Source organism: Macaca fascicularis, chromosome 3 (genome assembly GCF_037993035.2).
Source record: "Macaca fascicularis isolate 582-1 chromosome 3, T2T-MFA8v1.1".
Taxonomy (NCBI): domain Eukaryota; kingdom Metazoa; phylum Chordata; class Mammalia; order Primates; family Cercopithecidae; genus Macaca; species Macaca fascicularis.
The window spans coordinates 185,809,127-185,828,322 of record NC_088377.1 but is presented as its reverse complement, the minus strand read 5'-3'; the positions used below and the strand labels follow the sequence as shown (position 1 = coordinate 185,828,322).

Here is a 19,196-nt window from a genome sequence, read left to right as displayed (position 1 = left end):
CAGAAAATCAAATTACAAAATCTTTATGTGTCACACCTAAACCCCTTAAACATAAATTCTCTTTTTTTCTGTCTAACGCACACAAACACACAGATGCACACGCACAAACACATGCGCACATGCACACAAACGCATGTGCACACCTACGCACGCCCCCACACAGAAATTAAAAATAAAATAATGAAAAACATATTGCAGAAACTGGTAATAGCAATTTTGTTATCACTTTCCAGCATGCATAAGCATGTAGGTGATACTATACAATAATAATGAAAAGAAAAATCCACAAAGAATAAACAATTCAGAATTTACATCCTATGAAAAGCTGCAAGATTCAAAGAGAAAAAACCTTTCCTGAATCTGAAAAAGAATATCCATAAAACCGTCAGAAACATTATACTTAATGGTGAATGTTTAAAAGCTTTCCCCCTGCATTAGAATATAAGAGGCTCCTCTAATACCACTTCTATTTAATGTTGATTATAAAGTAGCCAGTGATAACACCAAAAGAAAGAGTAAGAGGCATAAGAATTAAAATGAAGAATATCAAATGTCATTATTTACAACACCAAGATTTTCTTTGTAGAAAAATTTTAAACTCAATAAATAAACTATTGAAATTAATGTATCTTTACAAAAACTTCTGGATTCAAGGTCAATGTACAAAATAAATAAGATATGTATATATACATGTATACATTCATATAATTGTGCGTTTACAGATTGGAAGTTTTGTAAAGGTTCTAAATCTATTCAATTTGATCTATACTTTCAGTGAAATTCACATCAGAATACCAGCAAGTTTTTTATCAATGAAAATTAATAATTGTACTCTAAATATTATATGAAATGCAGAAGGTCCAGAATAGCCAAGAAAATCTTGAGCAAGAAAAATAAGTGGAAGAACTTACTCCATTGACTCTCCAGACTTATAAAGCTACAGCAATTAAGTGAATGTGGCAGTGGGAGAATGATAAACAAATAGACCAGTGACATAGAGTGGTTAACCCAAAAATCCAGAAGAATGGCCAGGTGCGGAGGCTCATGCCTGTAATTCCAGCACTTTGGGAGGCCGAGGTGGGTGGATCACCTGAGGTCAGGAGTTCGAGACCAGCCTGGCCAACATGGTAAAGCCCTGTCTCTACTAAAAGCACAAAAATTAGCAGGGTGTGGTGTTGGGCATCTGTAGTCCCAGCTATTTGGGAGGCTGAGGCAGGAGAATCGCTTGAACCCAGGAGGCAGAGGTTGCAGTGAGCCGAAATAGTGCCACTGCACTCCAGCCTGGGAGACAGAGTGAGATGCTGTTAAAAAAAAAAAAAAAAAAATTCCAGAAGAATACGCACACTCTTGGTCTAAGACAAAGTTGGCACTGGTGTTTTTGAAAAATAATATTATGCTGTGTCAGTTGGCTATCCATGCTGAAGAACACCAAAGCACGGCCCCTCCCACACATATGCACAAAAATAAACTTCAGGTCAGTTTTAGATCTAAATAGGAAGGATCAAAACAAACTCTCCAGAATACAAGCTAGGGGTATATTTTTGAGAGTAGCAAACGTTTGTAAAACAGAATCCACACTGAAAATGTTGTGTCATTACAGTTTTACAAAGAGAGACAGGATTCTGTTATCCTTTTCCATTTTTAAAATGTAAGAAAACACATTATTTTAAAATACTTCTCAAAAGTGAGAAACATCTCTCCCTTTAAATGGATGTAAAGGGAATAAGAATGCTTTCAATTGTGTTTATTTTTTAAAAGCAAAATTTTCACTGAATGCGTTGCCAGATACATTACTTTTGTAATAGGAATATTTTACCGTACTTACACTGGCCAGGACTTTCCCCAAAAATTTAACATGTGACACCATAGTCAAGTTATCTCACTCTAGGATCTGATAAAGGGTTTCCATAAGATGAAGACAACCATTGCTGGCACACAAATCAGGAAAAGCTGATCCGGCTTGTCTGGCACCTCTATGGGCTTCTCTGCTGTTAGAAGAAATAGGAGAGAAATCCTTGTCAAATAACTCTAGGACTTTCTCCCGGCACCTGACGTCTCCCTCCAAGGCAACAAAGAAAAGGAACCCTAATGTGACTTTGCTGGCTGGAGGATATTCCTAGGATGTAGCAGAAGCAGATGGTTCTCAGTAGAAGAAGAAGTGAAGGGGAAGTCACAGGAAAAATTACATAACACCTGGAGCTTCACCTCCTTCATTTGTAAAGCAAGCAGCAGGAATATATATGTGGTTCTTATGCCCCTTCCAGCTTGACACCATGAACCAGAGTTATCTACTGCTGCCAGCTCCTTCCCACGAGTGACAGGGAAAGGGTGGGACAAAGGCAAGTCTGAAACGGATGTAATATTTTGACACTGTAAGTATCAGATGTTTCTCTGAGACCTGGCATAGTGCCAGGAAGGGGTCTCTGTGAAGGTGTTCTCTCTTTTTTTTCCTTCCATCCTAAACCTGAACATTTCTGCCAGTCTTCTGCCTTGCTCTTCTCCTGGAAACCACTAATTAGTGTGTAAATCATGATTAATACAAAGGAAGATAGTATTTCTGGTATTTGCCTCAAATTGCCCTTGAAGGCACAGGAAAACACAGAGATAGGGAAAGGTTGGAGCTGAAGTGCCTGCCCCTGAAGCAGGTTGGGTGGACAATGAGTCCCAGATCTCTTTCTACCCTAAGGACTGGGACAGGACCCAGGGATGTTCAGGAGGCTCCTCAATATGTAGATTTTATACTCTGATTACTTAAAAGAGGCCCATGATCCAGAGACATACCTGTGGAGTCCAGAGAACAACATATGAAGCGTCTTCCCACCATCCTATGTCTTCCTTACCGAGTAGTGTAACACCTTCCTCTCTCCTTTCTACCCTCCAGCTTTGTTATTCATATGCGTGTGGGCGTGTGTGGGTGTGGGGCCAGTGTGTGTGCCTCTGCTTGTGTGTGCGTGTGCACGCGTGCACACTTGTGTTCCTGCTTATGCAGAGAAGTGAGAACTCAGGAAGAATGGCAAGGGTATTTCTACCCAGGAGAATCTTGGCGTGAACATTTCACAGATAAGTCACCCTATATGGCTTATGTCACATGGCACAGTCTCCGAGGATCTAGACTCATTGTGATCTCAAAATTTTGCCTGCCTACCTCCCCGCTTTCAAAAAGGTTGAGATTTGATGATGTGATAAATGTGGCCCCCACGGAGCTTGTTAAGGCAGCACTTCAGAGGACTGTATCTCCTCCAAGGAGAGGAGTGTTGATCTGCTGAAAGTCTTATTGTGCAATGAATTGCAAAAATTTCCATTGCAGTATATTTTTAAGTTTGGAAGCTCATAGAGATTAGATTCTATTTCCCCAGTGCTTTTTTTCCTTTCCGTCAATTTCAAGCCACTCACTATTTGTTCCATTTAAAAACATACCTTTTCTTCCAAATATGTATTCTACCTTTAGATTCAATTTTTAAAAATCTCTCGGCTGGGCACAGTGGCTCATGCCCAAATCCTGAACAATATATAATACTAGCAAACAAGTTTAAATTGCATATCAAAAGTTTTATATATGACCAAACTGGATGCATCCCTAGAATCTGAGGTTGCTTTCCTATCCAAATATCAAATCAATAAAATATACCACATTAATTACATAAATAAGAAAAACAACATGATCATTTTAATAGCCAAATTAAAGCATTTGACAAATCTAATAATAATAAAAGTACTCAGCAAAATAAAAATGAAGAGTACTTTCTCAGCTTGTCAAAGTGCATAGATGAAAAAGCTCACAGCTAACATCATCCTTAATGGTGAAAGATAGAATGCTTTTTCTTGAGATCAGGAACAATACGTGGATGTCCACTCTCACCACTTTGATTCAACATTGTACTGGAGTTGTATAGTGAGGACAATCAGACTTGTCTTGTTCCAATAGCTTGGAACCTTAGCCATGAGATAGCAATACCAGCTTGCCGGTTTGACTTTGCCCCAACAGATAATCCAATGAAGACCGTGAACCAAAATTTTGGGTAGAGCATTCTCCATGGCAGTTTGATTTTTAAAGGCCAAACCTCCCCAGACTCCATAGATCACTGGGGCCAAACAGTACCAAAGGAGGGTGTCACACATTAACCAGGCCCCCTGTTTAGAACTGCAGCACAAAAGCCTGGATACATGCAATGCTATTCTACTTTCCCAGTAGACAGTGAACCCCAGATTCCAAACAATGTTGGGGTCAAGCAGCATTGCAATTGTGAGAGAAAAACTCTAAGGAGGGCTTAGTACTAGACCTCAGAACCTCTGATCAACACATAAAAGCAAAATAGCAGAAAAATGGAGCAGATTATGTAGGCTGATGTTAAAAGTCTATCAAAGGCCGGGGCAGTGGCTCACGCCTGTAATCCCAGCATTTTGGGAGGCCGAGGCGGGAGGATCACGAGGTCAGGAGATCAAGACCATCCTGGCTAACACGGTGAAACCCCATCTCTACTAAAAATACAAAAACTTAGCTGGGCGTGGTGGCGGGTGCCTGTAGTCCCAGCTAATCGGGAGGCTGAGGCAGGAGAATGGCGTGAACCTGGGAGGCAGAGCTTGCAGTGAGCCAAGATCGTGCCACTGCACTCCAGCCTGGGCGACAGAGCAAGACTCCACCTCAGGAAAAAACGTGATCATATTCCCAAGAGGAAGAGAAAATAAAGTGGGCTCAAATCACATTTTGTCTGAGCATTTCTAATATGTGAAGTCAACCCTTCCATGAATTTAGAAAGTTTAGCAATTCACGGCAGGATAAATGCAAAGGAAATATAACATAGGCATATCATGGTCATATCACAGCCTCACTTAAGAAAACCAAGGACAAAAAAAAATCGTTGTGTTCAGGAGCATAAAACACAATCACTCATTACCATCGGGAGCATTTCTTCAGCCAGAAAAAGATCTCCTTCCGTGTCTCCCGAAGTGCGTGAACACTCTTAGATGTTTCATTTTTCTTTCTTAGCTTATCTAATAACATCTTTCTTTCATCTTAAATTTGAATTATATCTTCTGGATGTAGAATTCTAGGTTGGCAGTTAATTCTTTCAACAAATTTAAGTAATATTTTATTTTCCTCTGAATTCCTTAGCTTCAATCAAAATTGTCAGTCACAATTCTTATTATTGATTCTTGGTAGCAATGGGTAGAGGTTCCAGTTTTATGAAGGCATTCTTACTCTAATATAACACATTACATAGGTGAAGGTTTATAGAATATGACCTCTGGAGTCATTTTAATCTGTGATTTGGGGGATTGACAAATACCCTAAAAGCAAGTATAGCCTTCCATTTTCCTAACTTGTTTTTCTGCTGGTTGCTAGCTTGTGTTCTCATAAATTGTCCATTTGTTTTCTGTCTAATCTTCGTCCTTTTGAGAATTTTATTTACTCTCCTGCAAACACAGCTCTGCATTTAAAGTGATGTTGGTTTGCTTAACATTCCACCAAGCATTTTTAGGTGTCTTGTAATAAGATGATTTTCTATTCCTGGAAACAGAAATGAGAAATGCAAAAACTTAATAATCACAGAAGGGAGCCGTGTGATTCTCTTTTGAAAATAAGTTACATGCTACAAACAGAGCCACACTATAATTATTCAAACTTGGAGTTTTCCAAAGGGCTTAAGATAATTAGAGCAAATATGCAAGCACAAAGAGGCAATCTATACCCAGATTTTCACAGCCAGAATTTTTTTCTTTTCTTTTCAATCCAAAGCAACACAGTGCCCATAAAAGTCAGCTATTGTCTAAGAGAAAGATTTGTAAGCCAGGTGCATGCAATGACTCACACCTGTGATCTCAGCACTTTGGGAGGCTGGGGCAGGCGGAGAACTTGAGGTCAGGAGTTCGAGACCAACCTGGCCAACATGGTGAAACCCCATCTCTACTAAAAATACAAAAAAATCAGCCAGGCATGGTGGCACACACCTGTAGTCCTAGCTACTTGGGAGACTGAAGCAGGAGAATCGCTTGAATCCTGGAGGTGGAAGTTGCAGTGAGCTGAGATTGCACCACTGCACTCCAGCCTGGGCGACAGAGGGAGACTATGTCTCAAAAAAAAGAAAAAAAAAAAAATTCTAAATTCATACTTAGCTAACAGATGAAATTCTAGTTCTATGGACTTATTCCTTGTAACAGACACATCTTGCTCACAAACTCAGATCTTTCAACCTCAGATTTCTGGAACCCTTGTCCACTTGTCCCATCTCAGCCACTACTATGAGCTACACTGGGCTCTAATCAAATCGACTTTACACAGGAATAACCCAAGAGTGCTTCTTCTCCTGCCACTTTACATTCCTCTTGCTTTCTGATCTGAGGTTTTTCTTTTACCCCTGAGCACAAGTCAGTGTAGAATAATTGGTGGCCATGATGTATGTGCAATTTTTAATGTGGGATAATTAACACCCCATGGAGTGAGACGCATATTTGACCAACAGGAGGCAGTGGCAAGCAATTAAATTACTCACTCTGATTACTCCCGAATGGACCCATTCTAAGACCAGTATTTCACAAGGACTCTCAGAAAACAATCCCATGAAATAGAGGAATCAGTTATTTTTGACACCAAGCAGTGGCAGCTTTAGCAAGGCACCTTTGAGCTTTCTCCCCCCTCCTCTCTTGCCTCACATCCCTTTTCCCTCTTTTTTTTTTTTTTTGAGATGGAGTTTTGCTCTTGTTGCCCAGGCTGGAATGCAATGGCGCGATCTCAGCTCATTGCAACCTCCACCTCCCAGGTTCAAGCAATTCTCCTGCCTCTGCCTGTGGAGTAGCTGGGATTACAGGCACATGCCACCATGCCCGGTTACCTTTGTATTTTTAGTAGAGACAGGGTTTCACCATATTGGTCAGGCTGGACTCGAACTCCTGACGTCAGGTGATCCACCTGCCTCGGCCTCCTAAAGTGCTGGAATTACAAGCATGAGCCACCGCGCCCAACCCCATCACTTTTAATTAAATGATGTTGTATAAGCTTTTACATCAGGTTTTATTTTGGGGGAACACAGGTTAGCAGAACCACTAAAGTTTCTAAAAGCAAGTGGTAGGATGAACTCAGTCTAAGATGCGAAGGCCACTTTGGAGTGCTGGAGAGTCAGCTTCTCTGGTCCCAGTGAAGTTTAAGGGAAAGGAAGATAGGTAAAATAAGTGGTCACATGCATGTATATGTTGGCTTTCCCACTGTTGTCTTAAATCACAGAGAGTTATTGCATAGAATAAGAAAATAAATCTGAAAGTGGAGGAAATATTACCCTGCAATCCCCACTTACATGTTTGGCAGGGGTTATTAGGCAGGACAGTTTCATAAAGCATCACAGAAGGTTGAGCCAGAAGTGAGTGATGAAGAAGTATTCGGGTTAAATGGAAGAGCCTGGGGCAGCTCTCCTGGCTCCTGGCTGTCTGCCTATTTTCTGGAAGGGATTCAGATGATTCCACATGCCTCTAGGTGTGGTAGATGCAAGTATCAGAAAAGTAGGGCTAGTGTTTTCACAGGAAAACATCATGGTGCAAGAGAAAGAACTTCGTACAAGAGGGCTTTGGGGTCATCCAACCAAGTCAGAGGTTCATAGCACCAGCAAGGAGAAAGATAGGAGGGATGAAACACCAAAGGGCAGAAACTGTATTTATATATATAGAGAGAGAGAGAGCTCATCATTGTATTTACAATATAGACCTCAGTGTGAGGCACACTGCAGGTCATGAGTAAATAATAATAACAATTCCATAGGCTGACTTTCAAGAGTTCAATCTAAAGCAGATGAAAGTCTAGAGTTGTTTTTGTTTTGTTTTGTTTTGTTTTGAGACGGAGTCTCTCTCTGTCGCCCAGGCTGCAGTGCAGCGGTAAGATCTCGGCTCACTGCAAGTTCCGCCTCCCGGGTTTATGCCATTCTCCTGCCTCAGCCTCCCTAGTAGCTGGGACTACAGGCGCCCGCCACCATGCCTGGCTGATTTTTTGTGTTTTTAGTAGAGACGGGGTTTCACCGTGTTAGCCAGGATGGTCTCGATCTCCTGACCTCGTGATCCGCCCACCTTGGCCTCCCAAAGTGCTGGGATTACAGGCGTGAGCCACCGCGCCTGGCCAGAAGTTTAGAGTTTTTATAACCTAGTATTTCCATGGATATGTAGCCAAGAGAAGTGATTATATATGTCTCCTGAAAGGTGCATATAATACCATTCATGGAATAATTATTTGTTATAGCCAAAATTGTAGACAATTCACATCCATCAGGAATGTGGTAAATAAATTATGAAATATTTGTGCAATGTAATGCTATAAAACAAATAAAAATAATAAATTATGCTACATACAGCAACCTGGATGAATCTCACAAAGTTAATAATGAGTGAAAGTAGGCAGATAGAAAAGAATGTACACTATGTATATGTCCCATTTATATAAAGTCCAAGAAAATACAATGCTAATATGCGTTGTTAGAAGTTGGGGTAATAGGTATCCTGTGGGAGGAGGGAAGGTGCGGTAATTGGGAGAGAGCATGACAGTAGCTCCTGGAAGGCCAGAATGTTTTATTTCTCCTCCCAGAAAGTGGTTACATAATGTGTTTACTTCATGATCTTTCACTGAATTTAACTTATGATTTATGCATTTCTCTGTGTGTCTTTAATTTAAAAAGTTTTTTAAAAAAATTCTTCGGCCAGGTGTGGTGGCTCACGCCTGTAATCCCAGCACTTTGGGAGGCTGAGGTGGGCAGATCACAAGGTCAGGAGTTTGAGACCAGCCTGGCCAACATGGTGAAACACCATTTCTACTAAAGGTACAAAATGTTAGCTAGGCATGGTGGCGCACCCCTGTAATCCCAACTACTTGGGAGGCTGAGGCAGGAGAATCGCTTGAACCTGGGAGGTGGAAGTTGCAGTGAGCAGAGATGGTGCCATTGCACTTCAGCCTGCTTGATAGTAGGAGACTCCGTCTCGGGAAAAAAAAAAAAAATTCTTCCCTCCATTTATTCTTTATACTTACCAACCACCAAATTATGCTCATTTTACCTTCTCATCTCCCAGTGAAATCACCCCCACTTTATTCTCATGTGTACTCTGTTCAGCCTCTGCCAGCATTTCTTACTTCAACTGATACGATAGCCTTTATATTACAGTATGGTATCAGTTTGGTCAATTCAAATACTCAGTTCTCATAGCTCCAGAAGATCTTTCTAAATTCAGGTCTGATTACTTGGCATATTCATACTTATAATCTGGCTTCACATTTCATATAGGCTGTACTTCAGGGTCATTAGCCTGGAATATGTGTTCCTCCATGCTCGTTCTCTCCAGGCTCACTTCTCATCAGTCCCTGCCTTGTATTTTACACCTGGAAAACCCTGAGCTATGTTTGTTTCCCCCGCAGCTTACAAGCCGCTTACTCGCTTTGGGTCTTTGCTTCTTTCACTCATTGGATGGAACACCCCTTCCTGCCACACCACACCTTTCTCCCAGTCCCTGATGGCTAACTTCTGCTTTCAGATGGCCTTCCGCTCCAGGAAGTCTTACTGAACCACTCCCATTCTGGGGGAGTTATCCTTCTTCTGGGCTACAATAGCATCCTGTGCAGAGCTCAGCTATTAACTTATTATATAAGTTGTTCATTTCCATCATGTATCCATTTAATTCTTCCACTACCCATGAATAAAGTAATAGGAAATGTGCCCTATTCATCCTTTTGTTTCCAGGACCTAGCACTGATGTGTGTGTGTAATATATACACACACATATACGAATTTTAGCAATTTTGAATTGTATTTATCCATGTATTTAAAAATATTCATTACTTTTTTAGAGAACTGAGATTGCAAAGGAAAAGCTCTGTGAATCATTTACTTCATAAATTATTTAGCATCATGGCATTTTGTATCAGATAAAAAGCTAAATTTTGCAACATTCCTGCTTCTTTCTGGTAAAGTGGGAAATCTGATATTTAGTTATTGCATTTATAAGTTGTTGTTCTAGTTCTTTAAGGACATAATAAGTATATGTAGTGGATAACATTAATGAATACTGCTTACTGTGTTATTATGAGTTATAGATCTTGCTAAACATTTTCATATATTTCCTCTAATCTTCCCAACAAATCTGTGAGCTTGGCATTACTGACCTCATTGTATACATAATACCTTCTGAAGAGTTTAAGTAAATTACAAACGTTTCCACATCTAGCAACTGGCAGAACTTTGTAAAATCCCAGGTCTAGCTGAACACAAAGTACATGTGTTTTTACCCTCCCTTTTTTTGGTTATGAGATCATGTCTGCAATAACAGATGTCCTAACAAAAGGGATGCTTTGTGAGAGAAAAATCCATGTATTTTCCTCGTCAACATACTTTTTCACAGAAAACATCTTTTTAACAAAGTTGAACATTTCCCTTTTACACAGTTTGCATATTTAGGCTTAATTAAGTTATATTTAATTTGAGAGAAGAGCTGAGAAACAGAAGTATCTTTATACATCCTTTCCTAATACCTCTTCACTATTATTTTCTATCACTTTATAACTAAGTGGAAGAGTTTCATGTTTGAGTAAAAAGTTTATTAAAATTACTTCAAATATCTTAATTTAAAATTAAATTATTCCTGATAATTTCCAGCTCTAGTAATATTGGTCAATTAGTCACAACACTTGCGGTCTGTTCTTACTTTTCAGGATTATCTCCTCTGGGTTTTAATCATTTTCAATAGGAGACAATTGACCAAACCCATGAGAGAAAACATATAGTTCTTTCATGAGCTCTGTTATTCCCATTGTGCTCTCTTCCACTCAGTTCTACATCCCATGGCCTTCCCCTGCACTCCACAAGCAGAGAAAAAGGAATAGAGAAGGCTCCAATATGTCTGTATATTTACTAGCATGACATCTGCCCAGGTTTTCTTCGTAGTTGCATTACAGTTATATTCTCTATTCTCTTTCCTGTGAAGACATGGCTCATGCTCTTTCTAATCTACGTGGATTATACGTTAGAAAATGTCACTAGAAAAACATCTGCAAATATTTTCTATGTAGATCTATTTTTTAAACATGGCACTTTTTTTTTTTTGAAATGGAGGAGATGAAGGAGATGGAGTCTCGCTCTGTCACCCAGGTTGGAGTGCAGTTGTGTGATCTCGGCTCACTGCAACCTCCACTTCCTGGGTTCAAGCGATTATCCTGACTCAGCCTCCCGAGTAGCTGGGATTACAGGTCTGCTCCACCATGCCTGGCTAATTTTTGTATTTTTAGTAGAGACAGGGTTTCAACATGTTGGCCAGGATGGTCTCAATCTCCTGACCTCGTGATCTGCTTGCCTTGACCTCCTAAAGTGCTGGGATTACAGGCAAGAGACACCACGCCAGGCCTCAATATGGCACTTTCTAAATTAAAAATAATTAAATAATGACTTTGTTATCAGTCTCTCTTAACGCCTGTATCTTTATTCTACAAAAATTGGCCTTTGAGTCCTATTTACATAACAAAAAGATGCACATTTATTTCCAACTTTCAGAACATTTCACATAATTATATTAAAAGTATGTACACTATACAGCTAGTGTAAATATACTTTTTTTAATTGTACAGCTCCGACCTTCAATGCTAGAGAGAGGAAAGCAGAATGGGCTTTCTCCGGAGGTACTCATAGGAACATTTCAAGAAGATAGAAGGGGTTCCTTAGAGTGTGATTATGTATCCTGAGTAGGTATGGGTTCAGATGTAATCTCAAAGCCCTTTAGTAAACCCAGCTATTTTATTATTCTTTCAGGCTTTCATGAAGTTCTCTCCTTTACAAGCATCCTCTTTAGAACACCTTGGACTTCTTTGTTCCTAAGACTATAAATTAGGGGATTGAGCATGGGATTGAAGAGGCTGTGAAACAGCAGGAGATATTTCTTCTGCTCCTTGGGGCTCTCATATTGGGGCTCAACATACATGATGATGGCTGTGCCATAAAAGAATCCAGCCACACAGAGGTGGGAGGAGCAGATGGAGAAGGCTTTCTGGCGCCCCTCCCCTGACTGGATCTTTAGAATGGCACACAGAATATGAACATAAGATATTACAATAGAAAAGAAGGGTCCCACCAGCACAGACAGTGCCCCTGCCAAAACCATTACCTCATTAATGTGGGTATCCACACAGGCAAGTTTGAGAACAGCCGTAATTTCACAGAAAAAGTGGTTAACTTTCTGGGGTCCACAGAAGGACAGTGATAGCAGTAACATTAGATGGACAAGGGCCAGTAAGACTCCTAAAGTCCAGGAAGTCAATGCCAGAGTGATGCAGACTCTCCAGGTCATGATGGTAGAATATCGGAGAGGGTGGCAGATGGCTACATACCGATCGTAGGACATCAGCACCAGCAGGAGACATTCGGTATGTGCAAAACTCAAAAACAGAAACATCTGGGTCATGCAGCCAGCAAAGGAGATGGGCTTGGCTGGATGCAGGAGGTTCACCAGCATCTGGGGCACTGTGTTGCAAGCGTAGGCGATGTCGACGACCGCCAGGTGTGAGAGGAAGAAATACATGGGAGTGTGGAGTCTGGAGTCCAGTGAGATGAGCCCCAGGATGGTCCCGTTCCCCAGCAGGGTGAAGACATAGAACAGGGAGAAGAGCCCAAAGAGGAGCATCTGAATCCTTGGACCAACAGGAAATCCCAGTAAAAGGAACTCTGTGATGGAAGTCTGATTTCCTCCCATTTCCCTGTAGAAGAAACAAGGAGCTCACCAAGTCTGAATGTCTGAGGCAAATGTTTAAGCATGCTGCAACTGTACGTATTATTGTTTGAGTGTTTCCTAAGAAAACACCTCCAATTATATTTTGATCTTAGTCACTAAGAGAAAATTATGCATTACAAAGGAAACACAAGGAAATTTTTTCACCTATGATAAATTCAATGTCAGTATGATGTTATAGTATTTGTTACATCTTATTTTCAAATATACTTTCATCACAGTTCAAAATACGTTAATACTTAAGTTGCCTTCATAGCATGGACTCTTTCCTCAGTTTGTAATGATTACACCAGATGCTTGCCCTCTGTATTCCTTCATTGCAGGGTACTTATATCCATGCATGTGGAAGTGTGCTAGTGTCTATGTCTATATATAAGGATAGAAAGAGGGATGACAAACATGTCAATGATCCTGCTATCAGGTCTTCTCACCAATTTGTGCCTTTTTTATATGAATTATTTGTTAAACTTGTGATTTTTACTGATCGCATAATCTTGAATTAAGTTGAAAGAATGGCAGTTTGCCCCAACTTTGGCTGGATTTAAACAGAGATCTTTGTGTTTTGACTTTTGTACCCTTAGATGGTCTACTCTGTGTTGTCAGAATGTAGTTACCTGTCACCTTTCTTAGACTACACCCTTCTTCTACTATAAATGTGTATTTATATTATTTATTTGTATATATATTTTTTCTATTTTTTGCAAATTTAGTTTTAACAATTTTTAATAGATACATAATAGATGTACATAGTTTTAGGGTACATGTGATAATTTAATATACTCATTTAATTTATAGAGATCAAATCAGTGTACTTGGGCTATCTGTCACCTTAAATATTTGTCTTTTCTTTATGTTAGAAACACTCAAATTATTCTCTTCTAGCTATTTTCAAATATACAATAGATTACTGTAAACTATAGTCACTCTTGTAATCTATTGAACACTAGGTCTTATTTCTTCTATGAAACCATATGTTTGTACCCATTAATCACCTTCTCTTTATGTTTCCCTTTTGCTACCCCTCCTGGCATCTGGTAACCGCCAATCTACTCTCTGTCTTCATGAGATGCACATTTTTAGCTCCCGCATATAAGTGAAAACATACAATATTTGTTGTTCTGTGCTTAGCTTATTTTATTTAATATAATGACCTCTAGTTCCAACCATGTTGCTGCAAATGGCAGGATTTTATTCTTTTACATGGCTGAATAATATACCATTTTGTGTGTGTGTGTGTGTGTGTGTATATGTGTGTGTATATATATATTTTCTTTCTTCATTCATTGATGAGCACTTAAGTTTATTCCATATTTTGGTTACTGTGAATAGTGCTGCAATAAACATGGCTGTGAAGATATCTTTTTGATATTTTCACTTCCTTTCTTTTGGATATATACCTAGTAGTGAAATTGTTACATATGATTTATTTATTTACATTTGGAAATTTCCAAAACTCTGCTATATTCCTACAATAATAAATGTCTACCCAGTACATACACACGAGTACATATATATATATATATAAAATTGAATCTTTACTCTGCGTAATGCACTTGTTTTCTATTTTATTCTAGTCTAATCTAAATGCTGGCTGAATTATTTCATGATGGGTCAAAAAAACACTGATCTCTATCCAAAACTAGAGCTAAAACTCTAACCATATACTTATATTCATAGAATGTTTAACATATTTTATAGCTTCTTAACCATCATATAAAAATAAATAACTACTTATTATTATGGTGACTCTGTAGTTTTTTTTGTGGCCTATCAAATGTTTTAAAATTCTTCCAAAGCAAAGAGGGTATACTGAGGTTTGAATCATTGTAACTTCTAAATTGTTGCTTGGTTTTTTTTTCGCCTGACTCTACAGCCTTCTTTAGTCCATAATCCATCTGAATTTCACTAAAATAAAAACCTAAGAAAAATTCATAATTGAGTTGCTATCAATGAACTCCCCATTCTAATTTTCTGATAATATTTGAAAGATTTCATCAGCAAAAGTAAATAAATTTTTGTCTTGCTTTGAAGAAAGAATCGTAATTCAAAATAGAAATTATTTGGAAGATGATATTATCTTAGTCAAGAAATAATTTGATAATAATTGAAATTGCCTTCTTGAAAATTAGTAATTTTATTAGGAATGAAGTTGATTTCGGTGAGTGTTTTAATTCATAGATTAATTAACCATCTATTCAAGATGGGATTCCTTTGTCATGTGAGAAGTTGAACTAGAAGAATGCCAACATCCCTTCCAACAATAGGATTCAGTGGTCCTAAATGCATAGAAAAGTGTTACTCACTTTCACTTCAACTTTCTTGCAATATCTGAGGCCAACGAAGATAACAATGCTATTTCTAAAATTTTATAAGATAAAGGTACACAATAAAATAGAAGGACCAATGGTGTCATCTCATCTTCCCCCATCTCCGAGTAGCTACATCGCAAAATATAAATCCACAGGTATTAACTGAACATGTACTATGCTCTGCTATATGTCTTGACTGAGGGCATATAAGACTGTACTTGTTTGCTGCCACATGTAACCTGGTTGGATTGATAAGACTATTAAAAAGACTCACAAGTATGCCAGCAACCCCACTGCTAGGTATAAACCCCAAAGAAAGGAAATCAGTATGTCAAAGAGATGTCTGCACCCCTATGTTTGTTGTAGCACTGTTTACAATAGCTAATAATTGGAAGCAACCTAAGTGTCCATCAACAGATGAATGGATAAAGAAAATGTGGTACATATACACAATGGAGCACTATTCAGCCATAAAAAAGAATGAGATCTAGTCATTTGCAACGACGTGGATGGAAATGGAGATCATTATGTTCAATGAAATAAGCCAGGCACAGAAAGACAAACATCACATGTTTTCACTTATTTGTGGGACCTAAAAATCAAAATAATTGAACTCATGGACATAGAGAGTAGAAGGATGTTTACTAGAGGCTGGGAAGGGTAGCAGGGGTATTGGGAGGAGGTGGGGATCATTAATGGGTACAAAAAAATTAGAATGAATAAGACCTATTATTTGTTAGCAAAATAGGGTGGCCATAGTCAATAACTTCATTGTCATTTTAAAATAACTTAGAGTGTAATTGGATTTTTTGTGACTTAGAGGGTAAATGCTTGAGGGGCTGGGTGCCTCATTCCCCATGATGTGCTTATTTCACATTGCTTGCCTGTATCAAAACATCTCATATACCCCGTAAGTATATACACCTACTATGTACCCACAAAAATTTAGAATAAAAGGGACTCACGAATATGATAATTCTCATGTTTAAATAGCTCAGAAAAAAGAATTTCACATTTAAAAATAAATCCTTTGGGTCACTCTTCTTCTTATTGAACAGAAATCTAGTTTGCAGTCAATTAGGTCCATTGTTCTATAAAACCACTACTGAATTTCATGAGCAATAGCAAATTACAAGGAAACCCCCACAAACAACTATTTTTATGTTACAATTTAAACAAGAAATTCAACACCAAATGTATCAAAATAAATTATCTACATTAGGTATATCTAAAAGAGAAAACTTTTAAATTAGTAGCTAAGTCTATAAATAGCAGAAATTTGGCATTAACAGGTAAGAATTACATTTTGCATTGTGATTTTTTTATTAACAGTCCATCTGAAATTGTGTAATAAATAAAGATTGGATAATATAAAAACTTACATCAGGCTTAACAACTAAAAATGAGAAAACAAGCTGGATATGAGTTAGATAAAGCTTCACAAATTAGTAAAAAGCATCTGTAAGCTAGTGTTGAAACTCTTTCATTCCAAGAAGATTACTGGGGGAAAAAGTGCCCCAATGGAGGTTGGATAGCTCTCAGAAAAGACATTATTCTCTGCTTAGATCAACCATGTCTCAGTATGCTATGAAAGTGTGTTGCAGTGCAGAGATAAAGACCCACGTGCATACTGCCATTTGCTCCTGTCCTAGGGAAAGGGGCTCTCACTGTACTTATCTCTCTGGTTTTCTCTGGAAGGATGTTGATGTCAAGATGTTGCTGCTGTTAATTTCTTCAGTCAGTGTAGGATTCATGATCGGAAATATAAGAAGGAATACAATTACTTCCAGGACCTCTTCCTACATTACAGATTCCCCAAGCTTATTGTAGTTTCAGGAACTCCAAAATATCCCCACCTACTAACCTTCCAAATAGAGTCACTTGTTTTTAGGGCAGGTGGAACTCATATAGATTCAGCCTCCCAAATAGAATCACTTGTTTCAGGGGCAGGTGGAACCCATATAGTATTCCCATCCCATGTTGGCTGAGTTTTATCTTCTGTGTAACCTGAACATATATTCCGTATTTTTTTCCATCAAGTCTCCACAAGGAATACAATTCCCAAAGTAGGACCAGGTAGCAAGAGCTATAGAAGCTGTGAGCAACATGTTAAGGGACCGGAAAGAAGGATAAGGCATCCCAATGGGATTTGTTAAACCCTTTTTGTAAGATTTAACTGGAACACAAACAAGGAAGGACACTTCTTACCAAGAAGCAATCCCTGTTCTTTAATTTCTGGTGCAAGGGGAGTGTGAGGTGGAGTGAGGAAGGCCATAATCCCTGAGGTCTGTGACTATTACTATTTTCTCTGTCTTCTGAGAATGAAGAAATAAAAATGAATTGACCCTATTTTATAATTTCAGGGAATGCAGCTGAGACAATATGATGGTGCCTTTGTGCTTTAAATTTTTCTTTTAGCCTTTTACCTAAATCCATTCTTATACTTAAATATAAAGGAGGCAGGGTATAATTTGCTAAGTTAAAGTTATTTTAATGTTCATGACCGCCAACTAAGTAAAAAACCTATTATTTTTACCTTGAGGGAGGTCACTTGTAGTAGGTTTTAATGTGCTTTTCCCCCATCAGACCTGTTCAGTAAGAGGCTTGTTGGTGACTGGTGTCCAGATTGTGTCCTTATATACTGGTAAGATGTTTCTTCCTCACATTGATGCCCAAGGGCATCTGATGGCTAGAGAGAAACAATTACTGTTACCCATATGTTGTTCATGGTCCAATTTATTAAATATATAAACTCATACATCTCCTCTTTTTCTATTTCTAATTTTATAAATATAAAATCCTTCTATATGCTTATAATATTTTTTGCCTTAAATTATATTTTATCTGAAAAAGATGTATTTTGTTTGGTAATAGCAATGCTGAACTTGGTTTACTAATACTTAGGCTAATTTGCATTTATGTTCATTTTTGAGATTTGTTCAATAAATCACTTTTCTTCTACTGTACTTTTCTAGTCTTGTTATCATTGTTATACTAGCCCTATAAAGCAAGCTGGATTGCTGTCCTTCTTTTGTCTATTCTCAAGAAGTTTTACATATTATGAAAATTAGCTGTTCCTTGAGGATCAGTAAAATTTGCCTTTAAAACTATATGGCATGGTGTTCTTTGATTAGTAGAAAATTCTGGTAACCAATTCAATTTTTTGAACATTAAGGTTTTGGATTTTCTTCTTCTACATAAGGAAGTTTAAGTAATATTTTCCAAATATTTTTTATTTTTCCATAAGTCATTGGGGTACAGGTGGCATTTGGTTACATGAGTAAGTTATTTAGTGGTGATCTGTAAGATTTTGGTGCACCCATCACCTGAGCAGCATACACTGCACCCTATTTGTAGTCCTTCATCTCTCGTTCCCATCCCTCTTTTTCCCCCAAGACCCCAAAGTCCATTGTATCATTCTTATGCCTTTGCATCCTCATATCTTAGCTCCCATATATCAGTGAGAACGTACAATGTTTGGTTTTCCATTCCTGAGTTACCTCACTTAAAATAATAGTCTCCAATCTCATCCAAGTCACTGCAAATGCCATTAATTCATTTCTTTTTATGGCTGAGTAGTATTCTATTTTACACACACACACACACACACACACACACACACACACACACACACACACATCTCACAGTTTCTTTATCCATTCGTTGATTGATGGGTATTTGGGTTGGTTCCACAGTTTTGCAATTGCAAACTATGTTGCTATAAATATGCATACCCAAGTATCTTTTACATATAATGACCTCTTTTCCACTGGGCAGATACACAGTAGTGGGATTGCTGGATCAAATGGTAGTTCTACTTTTAGTTCTTCAAGGAATCTCCACACTATTTTCCACAGTGGCTGTGCTAATTTACATTCCCAGCAGTGTGGAAGTGTTCCCTGGTCACTGCATTCATGCCAACATCTACTGTTTTTTGAATTTTTGATTGTAGCCATTCTTGCAGGAGTAAGGTGTTATCACATTGTGGTTTTGATTTGCATTTCCCTGATCATTAGTGACGTTGAGCATTTTTTCATGTTTGTTGGCGGTTTGTATGTCTTCTTTTGAGACTTAGTTTAATTAAGTCCCAACTATTTATCTTTGCTTTTGTTGCATTTACTTTTGGGTTCTTGGTCACGAAATCTTTGCCTA

General features: G+C 38.4%; 1 protein-coding gene across 1 annotated transcript; it reads right to left on the bottom strand.

Moving 5' to 3' along the window:
* Positions 1-11,766: 11,766 nt before the first annotated feature.
* Positions 11,767-12,699, bottom strand: OR2A25 (olfactory receptor family 2 subfamily A member 25). The gene has a single exon (XM_005551057.4). The coding sequence runs from the start codon at positions 12,697-12,699 to the stop codon at positions 11,767-11,769; it is 933 nt and encodes a 310-aa protein (XP_005551114.1).
* Positions 12,700-19,196: the final 6,497 nt, after the last annotated feature.